This window comes from Poecile atricapillus, chromosome Z (genome assembly GCF_030490865.1).
Source record: "Poecile atricapillus isolate bPoeAtr1 chromosome Z, bPoeAtr1.hap1, whole genome shotgun sequence".
NCBI lineage: Eukaryota > Metazoa > Chordata > Aves > Passeriformes > Paridae > Poecile > Poecile atricapillus.
The window spans coordinates 134,112,355-134,136,683 of NC_081289.1; the positions used below are offsets into that span (position 1 = coordinate 134,112,355).

General features: G+C 34.3%; 1 protein-coding gene across 7 annotated transcripts in view; it reads right to left on the reverse strand.

Moving 5' to 3' along the window:
- NIPBL (NIPBL cohesin loading factor) overlaps window positions 1–24,329 on the reverse strand; it is a 147,143-nt gene continuing 122,814 nt past the window's right edge. For 5 of the 7 annotated variants that reach the window (XM_058864285.1, XM_058864288.1, XM_058864281.1 and 2 more), the window contains 23 exons: window positions 23,352–23,441; window positions 22,892–23,106; window positions 22,688–22,790; window positions 21,712–21,810; window positions 21,469–21,615; window positions 19,685–19,819; window positions 18,192–18,290; window positions 16,653–16,706; window positions 15,384–15,492; window positions 14,664–14,800; window positions 13,007–13,147; window positions 12,600–12,693; window positions 12,340–12,494; window positions 11,979–12,069; window positions 8,706–8,879; window positions 7,992–8,182; window positions 7,143–7,250; window positions 5,636–5,836; window positions 5,096–5,242; window positions 3,142–3,437; window positions 2,652–2,826; window positions 1,882–2,067; window positions 1–1,318 (listed from right to left, as the gene is read on the reverse strand). In XM_058864285.1, coding sequence (XP_058720268.1) covers window positions 953–1,318; window positions 1,882–2,067; window positions 2,652–2,826; window positions 3,142–3,437; window positions 5,096–5,242; window positions 5,636–5,836; window positions 7,143–7,250; window positions 7,992–8,182; window positions 8,706–8,879; window positions 11,979–12,069; window positions 12,340–12,494; window positions 12,600–12,693; window positions 13,007–13,147; window positions 14,664–14,800; window positions 15,384–15,492; window positions 16,653–16,706; window positions 18,192–18,290; window positions 19,685–19,819; window positions 21,469–21,615; window positions 21,712–21,810; window positions 22,688–22,790; window positions 22,892–23,106; window positions 23,352–23,441 — 3,513 coding nt within the window. In that variant the 3' untranslated portion in view covers window positions 1–952. Of the gene's footprint in view, window positions 1,319–1,812; window positions 2,068–2,651; window positions 2,827–3,141; window positions 3,438–5,095; window positions 5,243–5,635; window positions 5,837–7,142; window positions 7,251–7,991; window positions 8,183–8,705; window positions 8,880–11,978; window positions 12,070–12,339; window positions 12,495–12,599; window positions 12,694–13,006; window positions 13,148–14,663; window positions 14,801–15,383; window positions 15,493–16,652; window positions 16,707–18,191; window positions 18,291–19,684; window positions 19,820–21,468; window positions 21,616–21,711; window positions 21,811–22,687; window positions 22,791–22,891; window positions 23,107–23,351; window positions 23,442–24,329 lie in introns of all 7 variants that reach the window. The other 2 variants (XM_058864282.1, XM_058864284.1) reach the window with 2 other exon arrangements.

Here is a 24,329-nt window from a genome sequence, read left to right on the forward strand (position 1 = left end):
TAAACTATAGTTTCTTTTTATATCAAAATGTACTCTTGAAAATGTGTTTGGCACAGTGCTAAATCATATAGTTAATACTAAATATTGCAGGATACAATAAAACCCTAGCGTTAACTTGTGTTTACACCCTTTTAGGGATAAAAATAAAAAGATACCAGTTATTCAGAAGTCAGCCTATACAAACTGTATAAACAATATTTTATGTCTTGTTTTGAAAACCACTGATATAGTAAATTTTACATAAAAGACTGCAAAATAATATAAATGGATTTAAACAGATCTTTACAATAAGAAATTCAAATGGAAACAGACAAGTAACAAAGAGAAGTAAAAAAATTTATTGCAGTATTCGTTCCACCAGATTTGCTGGGGATCCCTTTTCTTGTATTATTTCAGGGTGACCTAATACATCAAAATCTACATTTACAAAAACTCCTCCTGCAGATAGGTCATAGATACTGCATGCTTTTTTTTCTTTCTTTTTTTTTTTTTTTTTTTTTTTTCTTCAACAGAATAAATTATATATCCAGGAGATTCTGCCACTTTACAGCCTGGAAAAACAATGCTTTCCTGGAAACTGGGCTAAGCTAAAGAAAGCCATCCGCTGCTAGGTTAAACTCCAAGAACACTTTATTAAGAACATTAACAGACTAATTTCCAACATTCACTTGTTTATTTTTTTTAAACAGAAAGGTTTTTTTTTTCAAGATATAAACAATTTTTTGTTAAACTATAATACAGTGGGAGTAAAAATGAACTGAGAAGTTTCTGCTGCACAACAGCGAAGGAAGCTCCCACAAAAATGTTTACCAAACATTTCCTTCTTTTTTCCCCGCGTCCCAGGTTCCATTCTTACTCTTCATTTAACTGATTTTTTTTTTGCCAGAAAGTTGATATTTCAAGTTTTTCTGTTATTTCAATTCCTGTAAATTTGGCTGCATGTACAAATTCATTAGCTGGAAGTTCCATCCTTGGCGGCATACAGCGATCGTAAAGTCTGCACAACTTTATTAGTCAGCTTATTAGCACTCGTTAGAGCAATTTTTTTGTAAATAATGTCTGACTCTTTAATAGTGTCTACCCAAGGCACCAGTTTGCGGCCATCACGGCGCTTAGCCTCAGTCCAGGAGCCACTGTAGGAGCCTGCCATCCACTGAACACTGAAGCCATTGCTGGTTTTCTGTACTACTCTTGCAATTTGTGGTCGGTCTTTGTACTTTGGACAGCAAATAGCGATGACATCCATGACATCAACACTTTCATTCATCTGTGCTGCCAACTCCGTAGAGTCTGAATTTCGTTTTGACCTTCTCAATGACTAAAACATTGGGGGGAAAAAAGACCAAGTGTTACACAAAAGAACTTTAGTGAAATTATTGCTTTTATTGCTTTTAATCCCTTGACGCCGGGAGTTGGGATTCCCCGGCACACATTCCATTGCCGGCAATGAGACGCACCGCGACCGCCAGCGCCAAGGGGTTAACATATCCTTGTAAAACCACATACTCTTAATTTGTACCCGTGTCTTTATCTCTTATTGATATATAAAATTATATATACACATGAATCATAAAGCTACATAAAAACTTGGCAACAATAAAAAGGATAACACACAGTACATTCCAAAGGAAAATTAATAACTTTTTATACGGGATAAATCTCATTTTCTAGTTTGTTTTTTTTTTTATTGTCTTTTCTGTTAAACTTTCTACAAAAGTTGTATAAACGGTTAAGTAGAGAATCTCTATCTACAAAATGCTTTTTTTCATGTGGATTACATTACTTGGTGTACATTTAATATAATAAACTGACATTTATAAGCACATAAAAATCATTTTACGTAATACGCTGCGAAATACGTTGACTCCTCCTCCGCCTCACCCCTGAAGTGCCTCCTCCTCTATCCTCCCCATCACTTTCATCGTCCTCTGTCTCAGCTGCATTGTTTTTAGGGCTGCCTCCTCCAAGCAGCGAGGTAATTGCTTTGTTCCGAGCATTTGTGCTAGCTGACACCTCTCCATCTTCTTCCTCTTCATCAGGATCCAAATGTTCCATAAGGAGCTTGAACTATTTAAAAAAAAAAAAAAAAAAATCAGTTCACTTTGTAATTTTGAACATGGGACATTTATATCACATTACATTACGTTAGAAATAAGTACCAACATAAACAAACAGAGGGTAAAACATACATAAGACAACTTGAACAGCTTGTGTTGTGTTTTACAAACTTAACTTTCTGAAATTTTTTTTTTGTGAATATACAAAAAGCTTTCTTCCTGTGTTTTCCAAATGGCAAGTTTCCTCTAACTGTTACTGGTGCGGAGTGAGGGACAGTTAACAAACCACATCCAGTCTCTGTTCCCATGATGGAAAGAGTCAGGAATAAAGTGAGCAAGTAATATGGGAAAGGTATACAACATGGATACTAGAAACTGGAAGATACTCCATAAAGATGAATATCCTTTAGCTGAAATTAATTATCAATGAATTTAAACTTATTAAAAATCTTTGAAATACAATCCTGCTGAACATCCTGAAAAGAAGATCCATACATCAGATAAGATAACAAGGACCTTAACATTTTGAAGGGTACTTTCAAGTTTATACAATGTTAAAGGACTTCAGACTTTTTCCAAAGTGATTTTACTTACATCTAAGTACTGTTTTACTATACTCCTCTTCACTTCTTCTGTGATCTTGGAATTAGCCATATCACTCCGCAGAAAATCCAAAGTTTGTTTTGGATGGAAATGCACTCCTGTTTTCCTGTTTATAGCTTTATCATACACTTTTGCAGATTCAGATGGAGAATATTTTTGAATTTTACTGTTTAAAAAAAACAAAAGAGAAGACTTTTAAAGGAAAATCCAGAGTAATTTGAACAATTAAAACAAGGTTTTAAAATCTCTCATATAGGTATTTATCTCTGAATCATTCCATATACAATAGATAGTCAGGTAAGAAATCAAATAATTGTTTTTTTTTTAAAGCCAAAGTTCAACTCAATAAGTTTTTTTCTCTGTTACAAATGTATTGCTTTGTAGCAATGTATCATATTGTAGTTAAAATCAACTAAAATAAATGGAAAAAAATTCGAAACCAACAACTGTAACAAGTGTCCTATTATCCAAAAAGCCTTACCTATCAGAGAACCCACAGAGGTTCTTTAGATGTTGTTTCAGCATTAGAAGTAATAATATGCCTTGGGAGACATTAGCAAATTCAATTAAAGGAGCTGAATTTTCAGGTAAACACTTCATCACTGCATTTATATCATTCTCTTCATCAGAGTCTGAATCAGAGTCCACTCGTTTCCGTAATCTCCGAGGTTTAGAAGCTTCCTCCTCACTTTCACTCCCACTACCACTGTTACTGTCACTCTCAGTCTCCTCATCTGATGAAGGCTTTCTTTCCTTTTTTTTGTCTTTCACCATGGACTGCAAGACAGAGAAGTTACATTCCAAATTAGGGTAAGTAGTATCATGTATATTCCTAAAATAATCTGTCCAAAATCATTACTAGCTTAAATTAGCGAGAATTCCCTGAAAAATGTTATTAATTTATAACTTCATAGGCTTAAAATTATTTATGGCAAAAAGATACTGAAAAATTTATCCAAAAGCCAGATTTTCTTGCAAGGTGCATACAGAAGGAACTGAAGCAACAAACACTCCCCTGGTGTGTTATCATAAAAAGACTGCTGAAGTTCCTTAGTTCATCAGTGACAGCAAATACAGTAGAAGGGCAAACACAATAAATCAGGAAGAAAATTCTGTTTTTCTTTCACCTCAATATAATTTCTGTGTATCATGGAGATTTCCACATGTACTTTGGTGTTCAAGCTGGTTTTAAATCCTTTTCTCTTAAAATTCTATGACAATAATTACACTGCTGACCAAATTATTCTTATTCTTACTCTTATTCTTATTCTTGTTCTTATGAATAATTCTTAAGAATAAGAATAATCAGCTGCCCTATGCCTGGCAGTGTTCAAGGCCAGGCTGGGTGGAGGTCTGAGCAATCTGGTCTAGTGGAAGGTGCCCCTGCCCAGAACAGAGGGTTGGAACAAGGTGATCTTTAAGGTCTCTTCCAACCCTAGCCATTTTATGATTCTATAATTAGTTCTATGATTACTTGTACATCTACAGAATTTCACAAAAGCATTATTACTGCACATAGTATGAATTTTCAGAACACAGGCCTCAGAAGGATCTCATCCTTTTCATGCTGGCTGCTACATACTGGTTCTCAGCCTGAAGAATGTCTCTTTCAAGCAGATTAAAAATCAGCTTTGGTTTTTGATCAACTTTGGTAGGGTGAGAGTTTAAAGCACAGTACTTTTAAGATAGTGAACTCTCAGGCATCAACTCTGTATTTATTAGTCAAACTGCACATTCTAGAAACTGGTTTGCTTCCTGACAATTTGCACCTTCTACTGTAATAGTTGTTCAGGAAAGGAAGACACTGAAGTCTTTAAGAAGTAGAAGCCTCCCACTTACAGGTTCATGTGTTGTCATAACAACAGGTACCCTATCATGATACAGGTTCTTATGTGCTGCCTTAAGAAATACTGCCTACTCCTCTCTTGCAATAAATAATGTATTTTAAATCTCTCAGGCAACACAAATTCAACTGCCATCAGCTACTTGACAACAAAATAAACTACTAACAGTAGTTTATTTTATTATAAACAGTAGTCTATTTTATTATTAACATTTTACAAACAACCACAACAAACTACTACTCCACGATAATTCTGCGTTGATGTGCTTTCAGATGTATAAAATTAACTGTTACTCAGCCGTATAGAGAAATTATATAGATTTGATCTCAAAATTCATCATTCTTTTTTAATAATATAAACAGCAATGTAAGTAGAGTTTTTGACTAGTGTCTACCAGATACAGGTCAGAACAGACAGTGTTGTTTGTTTTTTGACTATTGTTTATATTTGATTATTGTTTATCTATATGCCAAGTAATGCAACTGGTCCACACAATAATAAATAGTACTGCATTCACTGAAAAATTGACCACATTATGGAGAAGCTTATGTTTCCACCATCATAAATATACTAAAATATAAATGCACATACCTCTTTAAATGACTGTAGAAGGTTGCTACCAGAAACTGATAGTGTAATGTCTATATGATGCATTATAAACAGTGGCTCTTCCTGTGTTTGGTAAGGAAAACAGGCTAGATTGTCTGCTATATACAAAAGCATATTCACCTCTGTTTTCTGGAAGAAAAAATGACACATAAATACATGTAGAAATATCCTGGATTCATATACTTCTGCAGTGTTCCTAACAGTCTAGAGCAAAAAACATGATCACAATTTTTATCTATATAGTCCCCATACCCACTCTAAAAAACATCTATACTTGCAGAATTTAGTCATACCTGAAGATACATTATTTCTGATCAGTCCAAACTGAGTATAAATTGGTACAATGATGCAACGTGCATTCAATCACACAGATAGATACTTTATATTAGAAAGCCAAAAAAGTAGGGACATCAGGGACAAATCTATCAGTAATTATGTTACAAAAATACATCATAAAATGAGAACTTAAGCCTGTAATGCTGCATTTTAACTATTTTTAAGTGAAGGAAATGTGGTGCTTACTGCAGTATCATCAAAGAGGTTGAGTAAAGAAATTAGAAAGGCTCGTCTGTGCTGACGGTTCCCTCGAATCATGGAGTAGAGGTGTGAACACAGTGCACTGGATGATTCATCGTGTCTAAATCCTCTCACAGGATCTTTTGGGCAGGTATTAATTGCCTGTTGTACTTGGTAAGACATCTTCATACCAGCCACTGCTTTCATCTGAAATGGAAATATATTTATTTTTATTCAAAACATTACTTTGAAAGCAGTAAAATTCAATCCTTTTAAAGGGATGCTCACCTGAAATTTGAATTTAAAACATGCACTGAGACAATACTACCTGTTGAGGCAGCAAATAGATTTGAGCTGTCAAACAGAACTTGTGGCAGAGATCAGAATGTCTTGTGAACTGCTTTGACTGTATATTCTGCTAGGAGGAACATACAGCTAATCTGTTTACCCACTATAGCCAGGTATTTAAATTCAAACAATTTTCAGGGAAATGTTTTCATACATGAACAAAATATTTTACCACATGTATATGCTTGGTATCCCCTGTAGTGGAACAAGTAATTGAATCTGTATGAGTACAACAGCACTAACAAGTAGAAAAATGGTGTTTTTTGGTTTTTTTTCCTTCATATATCCAATAATTTCCAGCTGATTTTACTCACTTCAATGGTCCTGCTCTAGTTTCAGAACAAACAATCTCTAGTTAGGCAGCATAGCCAATTGTCCTCATACTACCTCTGCTCCTGTTGTTCAACAAAGTTGTCTATACACTGTCTTAAATCCCAGCTGCCTAACACAGCAAATTCCAACTGCTAGCCTTCACTTAATGGATGAGTTATCTGTTTGGATGCCATCAACAGTGCAATGCTCCAAATGCACTGGAATACAAGGAAGGACATGTGAGAAGTCCTTCAACATAGTACACACACTGAACCTAGATTGGGATCTTCCAAAATAAGGAGAATGCTGCAGCCTAATTTCAGATCTTAAGCAAAACTGGCGCTATGCCACAACTCCACATCCTCACATAGCCCGTAGTTTTTCCTTTAAGCAAGATTCATCAGATGTAAACAGATGTAAAGCCTTGCTGCATTGCACACTCTAAGATATATATACTCTAAGGAATTCTAATGACTGTTGCATGGTTGTTTTCTTTTTTAGTCCACCAATACAGGAAAATCACAGCTAAACATTATGAAACACTTGCCCTTACCTCTTCTCAAATAAAGGCTCTTAAGTACTGTTTAGTGTGGAAAATATTACTGTGAATCACAAATTAAAGGAAATTTTGGACTAGAAGAGACACTTCAAACTATGTTATTAATTTATTAAGTTCCTTCCTGTTTCTCAGAACAGAAATCTCCAAACAGGGGAAAGAGTCATCTTTACAACTGCTTACAGTTATTTTACTTTTTTCCTTTATACTCTTCTTCTGAAGCTGAAACATATTCAAGTGTTAAACCACTAGAGAACATAAAAATATTTTATAAAATGTTAAATTATAATTACTCACGTGAATGAACCCAGCATATTTTTTGTCTATTTCCACCAACTGTTGGTCAGCTTTATTTCGCATAGAGGGCTCTGGATCTGTGCCCATAGCAATTAAGTATGGCACACACTTGAAAAACAAATGAAATGGTTATTCAAAGACATTGTACCTCCTCTTTCTCAGTCTTTGTTCTTTGTTTCTACTGCAGAAATTAGAATAAGAAGGTCTGTGCAACTTACTACTCTTTTTTCAAGTAAACAGAACAAAATACTACAAGACACCAGCATTCTAATGAAGTTGTGAGGTTTCACATAGTATTTCCCTTCTCCTCAAACTCTATAGTCAGTTTAAAATACAGAAAATTGCATTTTAACCCCCCCCAAAAAAAAACATTTATGACTAAACATGTGAAATGGTTGCAGCATCAAAAAATTACAAAACATTATGTAAGCAAAGAGTGATGGAGATGATGGTTGAAGTTCTGACACTGACTGTGGAATTCCACAGTGTTTGGAGGATATAGGGATTGAGCTGGAAACAAGCTGACACGGAATAAAGAACTAAATAAAGAACACATTTTGGCATATACCTCAAAGTTGTAACAGAAATATGCTCCAATGCACATATCTACATGCCCTTTAGGTCCTGCCTGGGCTTTTATATCTTAATCCAAAAATAGATAATGAAGCATTTGGAATCTCGTGGGCTAACAACATAAAGCAGATTTCAAAATGTGCCTTCTGTAGAAGTTTCTTGCTACAGGAAGAAACTACTGTAACATAAGTAGAAGACCTGGAAATTTATGTAGCAAGTGTGAAAGTCTCTAAAAACGCGAACAAAAGGAAGTCCCACCACAAAAGCCTATCATACCTGAACAGGATGGATGAGACCTTGGTTTAATGTCAGTGCAATGACATTTAGAGCAAAGTGGCGTACACTGGACTGGTTATGAAAGAAAGCCTCAAGGACCTGTTTGAGATATAGCTGCATGATGGAACTACTCATCCCTGAGGAAATATCACCCATTTCTTTCAGGTCTTCCTGTTTTGCTACTTTTTTCCCTGTGGAAAGGACAAAAGCAATAGCATACTCATCATAGTATAACCACTTATTTTGCCATCATTTCCTGTATGCTGATGTTTAAGTTTCACAATAAACACACCTTTCAGCTGCCTTAGAATGGGTTTATGATCTCATGAAACATTGAGTAATCTAACATATAAATATATATATCAACAAAATAGAGAGACAAAATTTTAATTCAAGTCTTAATTCCTTAATAAAGTATTTTTAATAATGTTGTATTAGTTATTTTCTATCTGCAAATTAAACTTAAGAGGGTTTTTTGATAAAAAATATTACCATCATTACAATTATGAATTCTGGATTGCTGCCAGTATTTATGCATTTTGGAAGTAAATAACACATCTATGCATATACCTCTTTTTAAATCATACTATATTTTGGGTACAATACTACTGATCTGTTTACAATTTTAAGTGACTCAGTGCAGATATATACTAACTGTATGCAACAAAGTCAGGTTTTGCAAGGCTCATGAGCACAGAAGAATTCAGTACTTACAGTCTCTGTCTGCCTGCTGCATACGTGTATCCTCCTCCTGCAAGTAGGTCTGGAGGTTTTTTAACACCTGGATTTTTAAGTTTACTGAACAGTTCTTATCTGAAAGAATGCTGTTGTACAGAGTCTTCACTTCTTGTTCAAACATTAAACTTGGGTGCTGTATAAATGCAAATCCTAAGAGTGGAGAAAACAGGAAATGGTTTTCAGTATTATAATCTAAAAATTGTATTTCTGCTTTTTAAGCTGTTCAGAAGAAAGGTATAAAATGTATCTCCTCCCAGCAGCACAGCTTTTTCTAGTCCAAGCAGTATCATGTTTCCATATGGACACCATCCATTGCTTACAAGGAGCTCTAATAACCATGACAGTCCTATTAAGCATGATTTTGTCTGATGGGTAAAATGGAGTGTTGACCAAGGGCAGCTGCACAGAAAGTTACACAGGTCTGGAACCAGGTCCAGTGTAGTGGCCTGCATCTCAATGACTAAGAGCAATCATAAAAACTAGAAAGGAACATTACCAAAAAATATCTGTTATTTTGCTAATACAGACACTCTAATACATCTAGAGACAAACATTTTGCTGCAACTGTGAAATGTGGCTCATACGGATGCAGAGAAAATGTGGAAAGGTTGATAAATACCATGGATATTTAACATCATAATAGAAGAAATAGTCACCAAGGAACACAGTAAATTTTATACCTCTTGCTCTCCTTATTCATATACCTATTGTAGTCTTCCCTTGAAGATCATCTGAAGTGTTCCAAGACTATGTGTTTTGGAAGACACACACTACAGAGCAGTTCTTAGATGTAGTCCTCCCTTGCCAACAAATTGGCTGTTCTTAAGTGGGTATTTAATAAAAACTTCTCTAAATTACTGGCAGTATATACCATTTTAGATAATGCATGTAGATTTAGAAGTGTTTCTGACAAACTCTTACACAGTATCTTAAAAAAACAGTAATGGGAACATAACATCCTAATTAATTTACATTTAACTACTTCATTGTTTTAAAGACTGTCTAGGAAAAAGTAGACATTAAATGCATTTCTTATGACCACAAAAAATTCAGATTTTAAATGGGCACACAGAAAAAATTGGAACATAAAAGAAAAATGGGAGAATAAATAAAAGCAAATAAAATTATGCAAGAGCAATATATAAAAATAGCTGTAACAGAGGGAAGGTTGAGTCAAGTTTTTAAAACAGGCTCCATACACACAAAAAGACAGTGTAGGTAAAGGTGAAGTCCAAGGCAAGCCCTTAGCATATTGCAGATCTCAATTCAATCTCAAAACAACAAGCAGAGAAGCAGGTGAGAGAAAGGGAAAAGAGAAGAAGAAGAAATTATGGTGGTCTTTAGAGTATGCGGTATGATTGTTCTGTCTATACAAGTGTATATTGATGTTTGTAACTTGACCACCTCTGTGCAAAGGCCAGCCCACTTCTTGTTAATTTTAAAAATGAAAAGCACATGGATGTACTCATAACAACTTATAAAACTTTTTCTTCATTCACCTGAAAAATCTAAACCACTAGTATTTTCAGGGAAATTCTTACTTTTCCATCCCCAGTTAACTGGGGAAGTAATCTTGCTTGGCATAAGAGCCTGTCATAGGAGATGAAGAAAGGCACCTGCTGTATGTTTTTTTAAGAACTGAATTCACATCTCAGAGATGCTGTCACAACATTTCTCTTCACACCTTTGTTTTCACTCTGTTAAGAATCTTTAGGGTAAGCACTGAACTTGGATGATTAAACATTTACTGTTAGGCACCTAAACCTTTAGCTAAATTTACTAAGAATTTATATCCTCAACTTGCTTTGCAAGTACATATCTGGAAAAGAAGCACAACCACGATTATTAACGTTAGGATTAAGCTTAATCCCTCAAGAGCAGTGACACATCCTGAAGCAAAGGCTAAACCTGTTGAGTGTCCTGTCACTAAAGTGACAGGCTGATAGGAAAGTACATTTTTCACATGACCCTTTTCGTCATATATAAATGTTGAGTTAGCTTGCTAATCCTTTTCAGTGTACTGCTGATCATGAACACTGAATGAGTCTGATAACGTTGCACAGTGACCAGACTGAGGTTGAAATTTGCACTGTCTACCACATCTCCATACATTCACCAGCTATCTTCAGAATCAGTACTTGGATGAAATCAATATATCACTAAAAACAGTGAGGTTTAAATAAAATAAAGATTGATATGTTTACAGGCAGAAAAAAAATCTGAAGAATGACTACTGACAAAACAGTTCACAGTTCAGTCTGTAATTTAGAAACATTTTTGGCAAATATGACATACTCCATATTCATGAGCAGAGTGATCATCTCTATGGTTAGGAATACAGACCCTACCCAACACATGATATTCTGCAGAGTGCAATTAAACTGGACTAGATTATAGGTTAGTGTCATGTACATTGACATTATGTCCAGAAAAGCTGCAAGTAGTCCATTGTTCCTGCAACAGAGACAACTCCAATGCCATTAATCCTTTTCAACTGTCTTGAAATGGTATTTCTCAGAATATGAAATGAAGATTCAGTCTTGATCCTTATCCTCACAGCCCTCCCTAGCCTGTTACAGTAGAATATCTAAAAAGTCACCTAAATAGCAACATAAAGAAGGAAATTCTTGCCCACAGTTAAATCATACAATGGAGGCTTTCATGCCTTTGGGACAATTTATTTTAGACCAAGCAATAACCAAGAATTGAACTCTTCCAGACACCAAGACCTATCTGCCCAAACAAGATTTTCTCAGATCTACAATTTTTATCCCTGAGTGGCAGTTCATTTTCTACTGCAAATCACTGAAATGCCATACTAATCTCAAAAAGGCCATCCAGCTATTTTAAACAGCAGTTCCCTTGACTCCTGCAGAATGTCTGCTCCTACCCCTAAAATGTTCCAAGTTTTTCCATCCTTTTTTACCTTGTGGACTGAAAAACAAGGTTTGGATTATTACTTGCATGTGGAGTAAAAAAATAGCATCTTCATTACCTTGGAAATTTGCTGCCCTCTACAGCTTGGTCACACATCAAAAGACGTTCACTGTCAAAAGCACCCAAGCTGCTGCAGACTTATGCAACTAGCAACCCTTTGACAGCTTTGCTATGACCAGTTCTCAAACAAAATATGCAGTAAGTTTTGATTTTAAGTAACCTCTTCTGTGACTACACAAATACATGAATTCCTACTGACTCACATGCATTTTTACTAGAGCAGAATAATAAAAAACTATTAATATTTCTTACCAAGACCAATAATGGCTTTTGTCTGTACTTCTTCATCTGAATGCTTCGTAAAATACATCAGCAGTTCAAGTACTTTATCCTTAATGTTAACCTGGGCAAATTAAAACAAAATTAATAGCCATTTGAAGATGGAATAGACGTTTTTAATCTTTTATATAAAGAACATACATAAAAAAGGAATGGAGAAACACAACTTTATTGCACAGTCCTTGCAATATCATGTATTTAAAAACCAGAAAATGATACCTTATGCATTAGGAAAAAATATATACCTTAGGTGGACTAGGAATTATGTGCTTTCAAATTAAAATGGAGCATTCAATATACCTAAGACATGGAGAATAAATGAAAGTTATTTTACCTTACTGTTGCCCTTAAAATCTTCCTGATCAAAATCAAAATGGCGACACAGTGCTCCAACAGTGAAAAGTGATCTAAGGAGTGCTGGTTTATTGGCAGTAAGTATTGTACTGTTGGGGTCTTCTTGGTGTTGATTTTTTAATTTAGAAAGTGCACCTGTAGTAAAACAAAAGTTTTTTATCTCAGTGTTTAAATGGGGTATCTCTCAGATAAAATTTGTATTCAAAACTGAAAAGTGAGAATTGTTATGATTTTGCTTACCATAGTATCTGTTAAAACAAGCCCATACAAATTTATAGTTCTGGGTGACCTTGTTCACAACAGCCCCAAGACAGCTCACACAGTGCTGAACAACCTCGAAGCAAGAAAACACAAATAAATTATCTACTCAGAAGTTTAAATTGAGATTCTTGTTAAGTTTTGCAGGAAAAAGCTATGCTGAACTAAAATTAACAATCTAACAGATATAACATAATGTGCCTCCCCAGACTGCTCTGAAAACCAATTCATACTCATTAAAATACAGAGAAAACACATGTAAATCCTGATAAACCAAGTACACTGATTTTTCATTGCTCAAAAGTTATCTTCATAATGAAGATAAGACTGTCTTTAAACTAAAGTCATGTGAAATGGAATCAATAGAATAGTAGAAATTAAAAACTTACTGTCATGCCATATTTGATGATGAGTTTCATGAGGTCTTCCTCAATAGTGGCAAGAAAGGTCTCACTTGGGTGCTCCATTAGTGGCACTACAAGCTCTAAGATTTTTGCAACATTGCAGATCACCATGAAATCATTCTGGGTCTGAAACAACAGCATTTATAGTGTTTAACACTTCCGGTCATGGATAAGCTAAGTACTATTATTATGTACAGACAGTTAAAAAGTCCAACTTATTTAAGATATTTGGTAAATATCTGAAAGAATATTTATATATTTTACAACTGCTATTAGATTATATATTATTATGAAATCTAGTTTTGTTTACCACAGGCATTCTGGGGAAAAAAAGTCTGGATAAGCAGAATTACACATCTTATCAAGGCTGTGCCAGATGTGAAAACCTTTGGGTCTGATAATTTTCTGAAGTCTTACAAGAAATCTAGGAATTCTTCCTGAGATATGCACGCTAGAGAAGACATAACACCTGAAAACCAGGTACCAGCAACAAAATGAAGTTGCGCAATGACGTAATGCACCTTAAATGAAAAGTAATAATGTGCACAAGTGTAGAAATTACAATTAAAATTACTACTGGTTTACATTATGATGACTGCAAGTATATTTTAAGTCTGGAATCTATGGAAAACATCTGTTAAAGAGACATCCTGCTAGAAATGGACTTTTGACAAATCCAGCTTGCTAACCAGGATAGTATAAATCCTGAATGCTAGTATCAAGCTATTTGACATGTTCGAGCTGTCAGTGGTAATTTTGTGATTCATCTCAACCTGTGTAAATACAAAACAAATCATTGGCAACTGACTAAATGAGCAGCAGCAAGTAAATATTTAGACAAGTCTTTCCTATACTGTTTGTTCAGAAATAGCTCTTAGAGACTGTTGTAAATGTGCCCTATGGAACATGGAAAATGCCTGGAAAATGCCAGGCCGTATCTACAATCTAAGTTGGTAAGAAGTACCCCTTAAGCCTGCCCTGGGCAGCTCACCTATTGAATGGCATTGCTGGTACCCACTCATGCTCATCATCCTTGAGCAACGGGTGCATGATCCTGCCCTGCTCCTTATAACCATACAGGGTGCCAGATCAAAATGGCAGAAACCATTGCAAGGATTCAGAGACCTGAGTGGGGGTGGGTTTCAGTGTTAGAGCTCTCTACAATGTCTTACAGAGAAATACAAGAGCACTAGAGCTAGAGAAGTAAGAAATGAAGTCTAGAAGAGAAAGAAATAAGACGTTTTCTTTTATCTGCTATATATTAGATCACTCTATCTTATGGAACCTTATCCTTAGTCTTAAGATTCATAGTTTAAACATTAATTACTTTTAAGACTGTGACTGTAAACTAAAACAATTCTAAGAAACTATTTTCTGAAGGGAGAAAAACTGGGAAAGATGCAGAACAGGTTTCAGTTTCATTTGGCTGCAAAATATGAAAGCAGAATGTGAGGAAGAACATCTTAAAAGCTATAGGGATCATCAAAAGGATCTAGTAACTTCCAAAGCTATGATGCTCATGAAAACACTCCACACTTTTATTACATTTTCTTTTCCTACCTTAAATTTCCTCAAGTATACAAGACAGATGTTCATTTTCATGCTCAATTATCTAGGGAAAAGACTGATTTTCTTTACTTACACTACATTTAGTGGTCAGGTATGGCTGCATGGTCATTGCATGTTTGACCATTAGCTGGGGCCTTATTTTGCTGAATAAGAACAGAGTGGTTATGCAAGCAACCAAGCGACCAGAATTCACACCTTTATTGTCAGAATCTGCAAAAGATTAGAAAATACAAAAGGGATAGTAAGACCAAGTACTGTTTAAGCAATGAAAAACATATGGCCTAAACACTCTTCCAGTACCTCTTTCATTGCATCTCTTTAAAGATCAAAATAGAATGTCTTATTAGAAATGAGAACATAATGTATTAACATTTATATGGGACCACAAAGACTTGAAAAAGAAGCAAACATGCACCAAAGACATCACTTGCTTTCAAACTCTTTACTGCAAATGTTTCCTATGCCAATGATTCCTATTACCTATAGAACATACTAATGCAAATAAAACATGCCATGTTAGTTTTGGTTTTAGTGATGTGAAAGTTTGAACCAGTTATTTATTTTAAAGGTAGTTCTACTATATTGGTTAGCTGGTGAAGATTAGGGAAGTCTTATTATTTATTACATAGTGCTTAAAATTTCATTACTTAAGAACAATGACTTATTACAATCAGCTTTTAAGAGGAATTCCAGGACAGTAGCTTTTTACAATGAAATGTAAACAATGAAGTGTGAACTGTTACAGTATCATAAAAAATGCGAAGGATTTTAGCTGAGTTTTAAATAATATTACCTGATAAAGATTCTTCATATTTAAGAATGTGCTCAACCAAATTGTCAACTAGCTGAGTACAGGCTTTCTTCACAGGTTTGTATGAGGCATCCTCTTCTGACTTCAAAAGCTGTAGCAGATGAAACAGAAAATGGTTTAGTGTTAAGCTGCATTCATTTGTATAGGATACATGCTGGTCTTAAAACAATTACTACAGATACACAAGGATTTTAGATTACAAAATTATTTAATTCTCCATAAAACTTATATGGTAAAGAAAGAATTATGGATAGTAAAAAAGCAACATAAGTAAAGAAAAAGTAACTGCAATGAAAATCCATAGTAGTTCTCCTGACTTTTTGCATCAGGATGAAAGCTGCTCTACGCTTAATAAAATAATGCAAGAGCTAGCAGGAGTTCAAAGATTTTTAAAATGCTTAGAGAAATAAAGTGCAAATTCAAAATGAATCTTTTCGACACTAAGCTAAAATACCAAATGAGGATCTAACATAGCTGTGTATGAATATTTAAACTTTTTACATATGAGTTTGGGTACTAAAATTGTGGCCATGAAGATTCTTCTAGTATCTAAGAAGGACTGAGACCTTATTATAGACTTTCCTTCAGTAAAGATGTTCTTAGTGAAGAGGCTCTGATGTAATTAACAACCTATTTTCATGACACTTGAGGCAAGAGTGGAATCAAAGGATTTCCTTGCTTGAACATTAACCAGTGCATGCATGATGTAGAAAATGATAACACAGGTTAAGAGATATAAACAAACCAAGCTCAATTCTTAAAAATATTGGTATTAGACATAAGTAGAATATAATGCAGAAGTAACTTATAGTCTGAAGATTCACTACTTCCATAAATTGTGTAGAAAATATGTTGGATGTGAAAATACACTTATCTACCATTTAAAAAAATCAACATCAGTAGATACCTTATTTCAGAATTAAGTCCACCTCAGCTGTGGACTTTGTGTTACGTCAGTCATTATTGAAGAACTAATGAAATTAAACAAAAAAATGAAACTACTCCCAAAACCAAGAAATGAAGTATTTTTAAAAGATAATTTGCAAAGAAAGAAACTAATGCCAAAGAAAAGTGCACTGAGAAAGACAGAAAAACAGGTCAGATGTTAAAGAGCAGAAATTGAATTTATTATTATTACAATTGTCGATTGTAGGACTGCTCTTGGGGTTCCCGTTCTATGTGCTTTAGAAGTAAAAGGAACACTAAAATTCTAATAATGATTATAATATACATTCAAAATTCATTACTTACGTTTTGAAGAAGCTGTTCAAACCAATCATACCCTGTATCTCTACAAGCTGCAACCTATAAGTATTTTTGAGAATAAATTGGTTAATAAACAAGGCATCTGAGGAAAAAATATTTCAATACAGATATTATCTCAAAAGAACAGCAAACATGCATACATTTCTATACACATTAGGAACAACGGAGATCAGAAACTGTCTTCTGCATTTGAAGAATAGTTTCCATCTTTTAAGTGACTCTAGAATTTGTGTTTCATACCACACAAAGCCCACAATGCTTTCCTGGAGATTGCTCTCCCTAGTGCAAGATAAGCTTATGTTTTGTAGAAAATTTTGCACAAATTAATGTATAAATACAATCCTGACTTTGAAAATGAACATGTATGTGTATCATAGAACTACAGCATCTCTCAAGTTGGAAGGGATCCACAGGGATCATCAAGTCCAACTCCTGGCCCTGCACAGCACACCCCAAGAGCCAGACCATATGCCTGAGAGCGTTGTCCAAACACCTCTTAAATTCTGCCAGGTTTGGTACTCATCACTTCCCTAGGGAGCCTGTTCCAGTGACCAACCACCCTTTGGGGAAGAACGTCTTCCTGATTTTCAACCTAGACCTCCCCTGACACATTTTCAGGCCACTCCCTTGTGTCTGTGCACCAGAGAGAAGTACATGCACACACACACATATTTAGTTGGGTATACATATATATGTATTTTTATATAAACAAACCAAGCCTTTACTGGTATTATATGTCAGGAGCAACACACAGGTGGTTCAAATTAGAACTGTCAGGAGAACTGAGAATTAAACAGAAGTCAAACCGACTGACTGATCCTCAGACAGGAAAAATGTAAACTAGGCTCTAATTTTTTAAAATGCTGTAAAGTAAAATGAGGTCTAAATCTATAATTTTAAGAAATGAAGTGAGTTTTTTTATTTGAAATTTATATTCTTGAATTGATATTAAAACATCTTTTCATCACAGTGGTTTTATACAATGTATTTTCACTACAAATTAAAGCATTTTTATCTGAAGCAGACTTTGTTACTTTGGAGATACGCTATTTAATTTGCTGTTCAGTAAAAGTAAGATACAATTATGCATACACCAGTTTACTCTTAGTAGAAACATGAGCCTGTATTTATTAAAACAGCTTACAAAGCTTACCAAAAAAGGTTATCAATTGTTTGAGGAAAATTTTCTTTCAAGAGACAAGTTTTTAGGTAGACTTAACTATACACTGCTAGTAGCAATTCCTGTAGAATGTTACATACAATAGAAATTGGTTGTGTTTTAACCGAACAAGTACTTGATAAAATCTGAATAGTGTGGTCACAGTTATTATTGCCAGCAGATTAGTGAGCATTTACAATTTCCTACAGCCTGCTCAATCATGTGAAAATTTTTAGCATACATTTCATGCCTGAAACATAAAGGGGAAACCATCATATTACTGTGTTTAAAAAATACAGATACTGTTTATAAGATACTAAAAACAAAATTCAATTTTGCATACAACCCAAATTTGTTTAACATACCACATCAGTGATGTTTAGTATTTTCCTTGTCATTGCTTCTTTGTCATGGTGTGGAGTTGGAGTAAACCAGAGCTTCTGGAATGTCTCATTTACTAATTTCTGAAGGAAAATAAAATACTAGCATAAATAAATTTACACTGTCACATAAGTATTATTTCTAATACATCCATACAACAGATGTGCTGATGATCTGTGCCTTTTTATAAGGAATTATGCAACTTAAATGAGACTATAGTAGGAAATGTTATCTGAGACAGACCCAGATCTACTATTACAGGACTTATACTGATCTCATGTCAAACTTCAGCAAAATGAAACAATGGGAACTAATGCTACAAAAAATAAAGTTATCACCTTCCTGCATTAATTGGTATTCCTCAGAAAAACACAGCTGACTGAGAAGCTGACAACTGAAAAAATAATCCTTAAAGCAGAACTGCAGCAGCAAGTGGTAGGTTCATTTAGCTTACAAAACAGCTGTGACAAGGCAGGAAAGAGAGAGAAGTCAAGTCTCTACACTCAAATATACAAAGTATGTTACCTTCCAATGTTTTTGAATAGAGAAAAATATAGAATAGAATTCAAGTGAACAAAAAATTATTCCAAGTGAACAAAAATTATTCCAAAATTACTTCTCATTTATGGAACTGTTAAAAATGCATTGAAGTTTATGCCTCGTTTTTTCTTTTTGTTAGAAAGGTAAGAGGAAGGAAGGGAGAGAACATGGTCATTCTTCCTTTCCAGCAGCACCTTGGCTTTAGCTGTTCATCTGCTTGTTGATTAAGAGTCTTTTCAGGAAGCCAATTTACATTAATCTACCTCAAGATGTAAAAGTATCTGCTGCAAAGTGTGATACAAAATTATTACAGGTGTATCCCTAATTACTCAACAATTTAAAAAGTATTTTGTCAAATTCAACAAAACCGTTATCAGGTTTATTATTTCACACATCGTATTAGGTTTGTGCTCTTCTTCACATACACACTGCACAAAGGGTAGCGTATGAGCACACAAGCAACATTTCAGGCGAATAACTGCCTCACTGAACATTCAGAATTAATACAAAATTAGCACAGATTAATACTTTATAACTTTAAAAATTATATATGGCATATGTTAATGTCAATTAGTTAATTTTTACTTAAAATTTACTGATTTGCAGAAATCGAAATTTTATATGTCAATTTTACTTGCTAGAAAAGAGAAGAACCAGAGAAAACACTTGCAAGAAGAAAACAAATCTCTCAAATAAAAATAAAAAATAAATTAAATAAAAATATTTAAAATATTTAGATTGTCAGCGAGAAGTTACAGAAAACAGAGGATAGAGAAGAAAGAGAAGAGAAAATTACAGAAAGCTAAAATATCAGCTCTTAAAAATTCATAAGTCATAAATATTACAAAGGAGAAATGAAATATTTTTTTATTTTTTCACAATAGGGAAACACTAAAGTAACAATAATTAAAACTCTGAAGGATATGTTTCATTCTACCTTAATGCCTTCTTCATCATTGACTCTCCGGATCATTTTCACACACATTTCTGTAATTTTGGGAAAAGTTGGTTGTTCAATGCAGATATCCCTAAGTATTTTTATTACTCTTTTTCTGACACTGATACCAGTATCCTGTGAAGAGAAAAGAATTACACTCTTGAAAACAAATCAGAAACAGTAATTTATGCTCTATATGAATTAATATTTGAAGATCACCCAATTTGACTCCCAAAATTTATTTAGAACAGGCAACTAAAATCTTTTGGAATGCATTTATACAAAAGCTCATCATAACTTGTTCCAAAGGCTCAGGCTGAGTTCCCAGAATGCTGAAACATTTTCTCCATCTACACCCTCCTATCTAAGAGCTTATGATGTTGCAAATGTATAATCCACTTCTAAACTCAAGAACTTACAAGCCAGATGTAATGATGCTTTGTCTACTTTATTGGAACACATAAGATTCCCTATAGATAATTTGGAGCCCTTGGATACTTTAAAGCCTTTGGATAAAACTTACAGATAAGATACATACAGGCAGTCATTTCCATTTTACTAGACTTCATCTAAGGAGACAGACGAGGAACTTCATATCACCTTACTCAAAATCTGTTGAATCTGAATATCAGGTTTAACTGCTTTATCTAGTATTGTATGCACATGATCTATTTATCTCCAAAAGCCCTCACAAACTTGTTTTATCATGTAACTATAGCAAATGTGTAGTACTTGACTAAAATCCTGACATGGATACTGTAAGCTAATATTATCCAACAGTTAAATTAACATTGAACACCTAAACAAAAAAACCCTCTATTTTGTAAAAAAATGAATAAACCTTTCAAAACACTAAAAATAGCATACAAAAGCTGCCCTCAATGATCCATATTTCAGACTTGAAATATGCAGCAAAACTCCTTATTTCACCTTGTCCTGGTTAAAATTAGTGTAGAGTTAATTTTTTCTCAGCTGCAGTTAAAGTGCTGTGTTTTGGATTCAGAATGAGAATGGTGTTGATAACACACTGATATTTTGGTTTTGGCTAAGTCATATTTATCCTAAGTCAAGGACTTTTTTTTCCTTCCTGGTCTCATGCTCTGCCACTGAGGAGGTAGGCTAAAGAAACTGGGAGGGAGCATATCGGGACAGGTGACCAGAACTGGCCAAAGCGATACAGGAATACTCCCCACCACAGAATGTCATGCCTGTTATTTATACCAGGGGGAGCTATCAGAAAGCACAGCCAATCTAGGTTTGGGAACGGGGCTCTGGCATCAGTCAGCAGATGGTGAGCAATTGCTTTGTGCATCAATGGCTTTTTCCTTTTTATCATAATTATTTATAATTATTATTGTATTTTACTTTATTTTCAATTATTAAATGTTCTTATCTCAAGATAAGAAAAATTATAAAATTTTTAGTGCAATTCTCCTGCTCATTCCACCAGGGTGGGGATAAGTGATGCAGGAGTTGAGTGAGCAGCTGCATGATGTGTGCTAAACTTATATTTGGGCTTAAACCATGACACAGCTAATTTGAGCATTAATAATGGAATCAAAAAAGAATATAACCCTGGTCCTGATGCAGTACAATTTTCTGTAGAAGTTCACCTTTCAATGTAACAAAGCCTCTCTAGAAGCAAGTAGTGCATTTTACAAGGCTGTTCTTAATAGCATGATGGCTGACCATTCAAACAATTCCAGTTTATTAAACATGCTCAGTTAAAAGCAAATTTTCCAATGCCACTTATTTTACCATTAATACCACAAGTACCACCATACCAATATTCTTTCAATCAGCATGTCATAATACTGCTCAGCAAGCTGAGGGCGGCACAGCACAAATCGTCCAAGCAGCTCCACAGCTGCTTCTCGTACACTAGTGGAGTTATCCATTAGCCGCCCATGAACTCCTCGTTGCATATCCAGCTAAAAAGAACATATGAAACAAAGATTCAGAATAAAGATTTATTTTATATTAATGTATAAGGGTAATATGTGCATGGTAAATATTTTCTTTTTTACCCTGGCTAGAATACTGGGGTCTACAGCAACCACCTCAGACAAACACTTCATGGCTTTTGTTCGAACAGCAATTGCATTTTCACCAAGTACACGCAGAATCTAGAAGAGAACAAAAACAAAGATTCAGTTGTTTTGGGAAGGTACAAATTAATAATCAAGAGCAAAAATAACAAGAGCAAAATAACATACAAATAATATTACTAAAATAATAACTAAAAGATGACTTTATCTTCTCAGAGAATAAAAAGGTGCATGTAAGTGATGTTTCATGGTACTGAAAACTGAAATTTCTGAAAACTGAACTGACATTTATAATTATTTGCTACTTCTCTAAAATGGGTTGTAAGATTCTTAACTTTAAATTTTACTTTTGTCATTCAGTTGTGATTTTCACCATGGTTCTTTTAACAGCAGAGTTGGATATGGGCACTCTAAGTATGCAGATCAACTTAAGTAGTGCAACCTAAACTAGTACTGAATTTCAAACATGTCACTGTGTCAGGGTTAGTGCCCTTCTCCCAGAAAAAAAAAACAAATTACACTGATCAAGCAGCAGCTTCCAAAGTGACAGCAACATGCACTGCAAACAACTGGGCAATCTGGCTTTTACTTTCAAATAAAATTAAGCTCAATTTAATGATTTAATCTTACCAAAGGACCACACATCTTACAAAAGCTGTGAAAATTATTTCAACACTTTGTAATGATCCTCTCACTGTGTGCATACAGTAATTTTGCCACAGCCATACAGTAATAAATAAAATAATGTGTGCACATGATAACATACAAAATGCATGCAAGAAAAAGAAACCTAATCACTTATGCCATCAATACAGAATTTGAAAGCACATGGTGTTATCATGGCCCAAAAATACCTCTGCTCAACAGTGGACAGATACAGCACATGGCTGTGAAAGTGTTTGGAATCAGAAGCCAACTGTGTCTCACTATACTAAGACTTCCAGTCACAGTTTACCTGTGTCAAATAAATATCGAAGCTCTGGGCAAACGGCCTCATAGAGGCCAAGTAGCGAACAATCAAACATGCATCTTCATAGTCCACAGTATCAGAATTCATCCTGAAATAAATTCCATGCGTTAATCAGGACATGTTCACAAAAACATTATTTAAAACATCAAAAGCATGGCTAATAAAGAAGTAAGTGATACTGAAACATACTTTAATGTACTGAACTGAGATGGAGCGGTTTTAATGATGCTACGAAGAAATTTTTTGCGACTTTCTGCTCTATGCATGATTTGTCCTGTGGTCTCAACATCTTTTGCATGATGAGTTCCTTCGGATGAATCCTCATCCTTCTGAGATTTAATTGCTTTCTCTGTCTCCATAGTTGTATCACGGAACCACTGAGCTACATAAAACTTCCGAGAAAACTGGAGAAATAGAGCAGGATGCACAGAAAACAAAACCAACAGTTACAGAAAAATAATTAACTGATTTATAATGAGATTTAGGAAATCTAATGCATCAACATTATTTTTGAAAACATAATCAACAGTATATGTTAGGGTGACAATTTAACTGAAGCACTAATATATATAATCCAAAATAATTTTCTTCAGTACATGTTACTGAAATTATTTATATAAATTCCTGATGAAAGAAAGCTGAAATTTACCACTAATGATGCATCAATTTCTGTGTTCTCATCCAGATAATCTAGTAAAGCCTTTTGCAGCTGTTGAATTTCATCCTCTCCTCCTGAAACCTGTTAGAAGTAGAAAGATAGTTATAAACAAGAATCTTGCAGTCATAATTACCATCTGAAAATCTGCACGTCCACATATAAAATACACTGAAGTCAGTTGTTGGCATAATTGTACAACATTAATAATTTTTTAATCAATCAGTTATAAAGCAAAAAAAAAATTAAGAGCAGAATAAGACTGGTTTTGAAACAGACTGACTGATTTGGCTTGTTTTCATTCTATGATCTTGAGTGAGGACCCTCTGTCACAGAAAAATATAAAAGGGCAAAACACAGAAAACACCCTTATTTCCTCAATATTATGCATCCTTGCAAGTTGCTGATGTTACAGGAGAAAAAGGTATTATTGTTTTACCCCAAAATGAATGAGTTCAAGAGTTCAAAGCATGCGTACAAGACATGTAATACTGTTTAAATAATAATAATAATAATAGTAATAATAGTAATAATAGTAATAATAGTAATAGCAATAATAATAATAATAATAATAATAATAATAACAACAACAACAACAACACCACACACATATATATAAAAATATGCTTAACACCATAAGGTACATATGTATGTGCACATATGTATGTGCAAATTGTGAATAGAAATTCTGGCCTTTGACAAACTTGAAATTCTGTAGATAACTGGCTTAATATAAGGTGTGCTTGATGCTTAACTGCCTAACTACTTTCAAACAAATAAAAATCCCAGAACAGAAAAAGAGAAACTGTGATGCCTACAAAAAAATCACATTCAAGAATCAAACTGAAAGTAGAAGAATAATTTTTTTAAATTCTTTAGCCAGAAAAAAAATTTCTTTGTCAGCAATGAAACTTCTAACTTATAATCATCTTTAATTCTGTATTAAGAGCATTGACTGAGAATCTTGACACA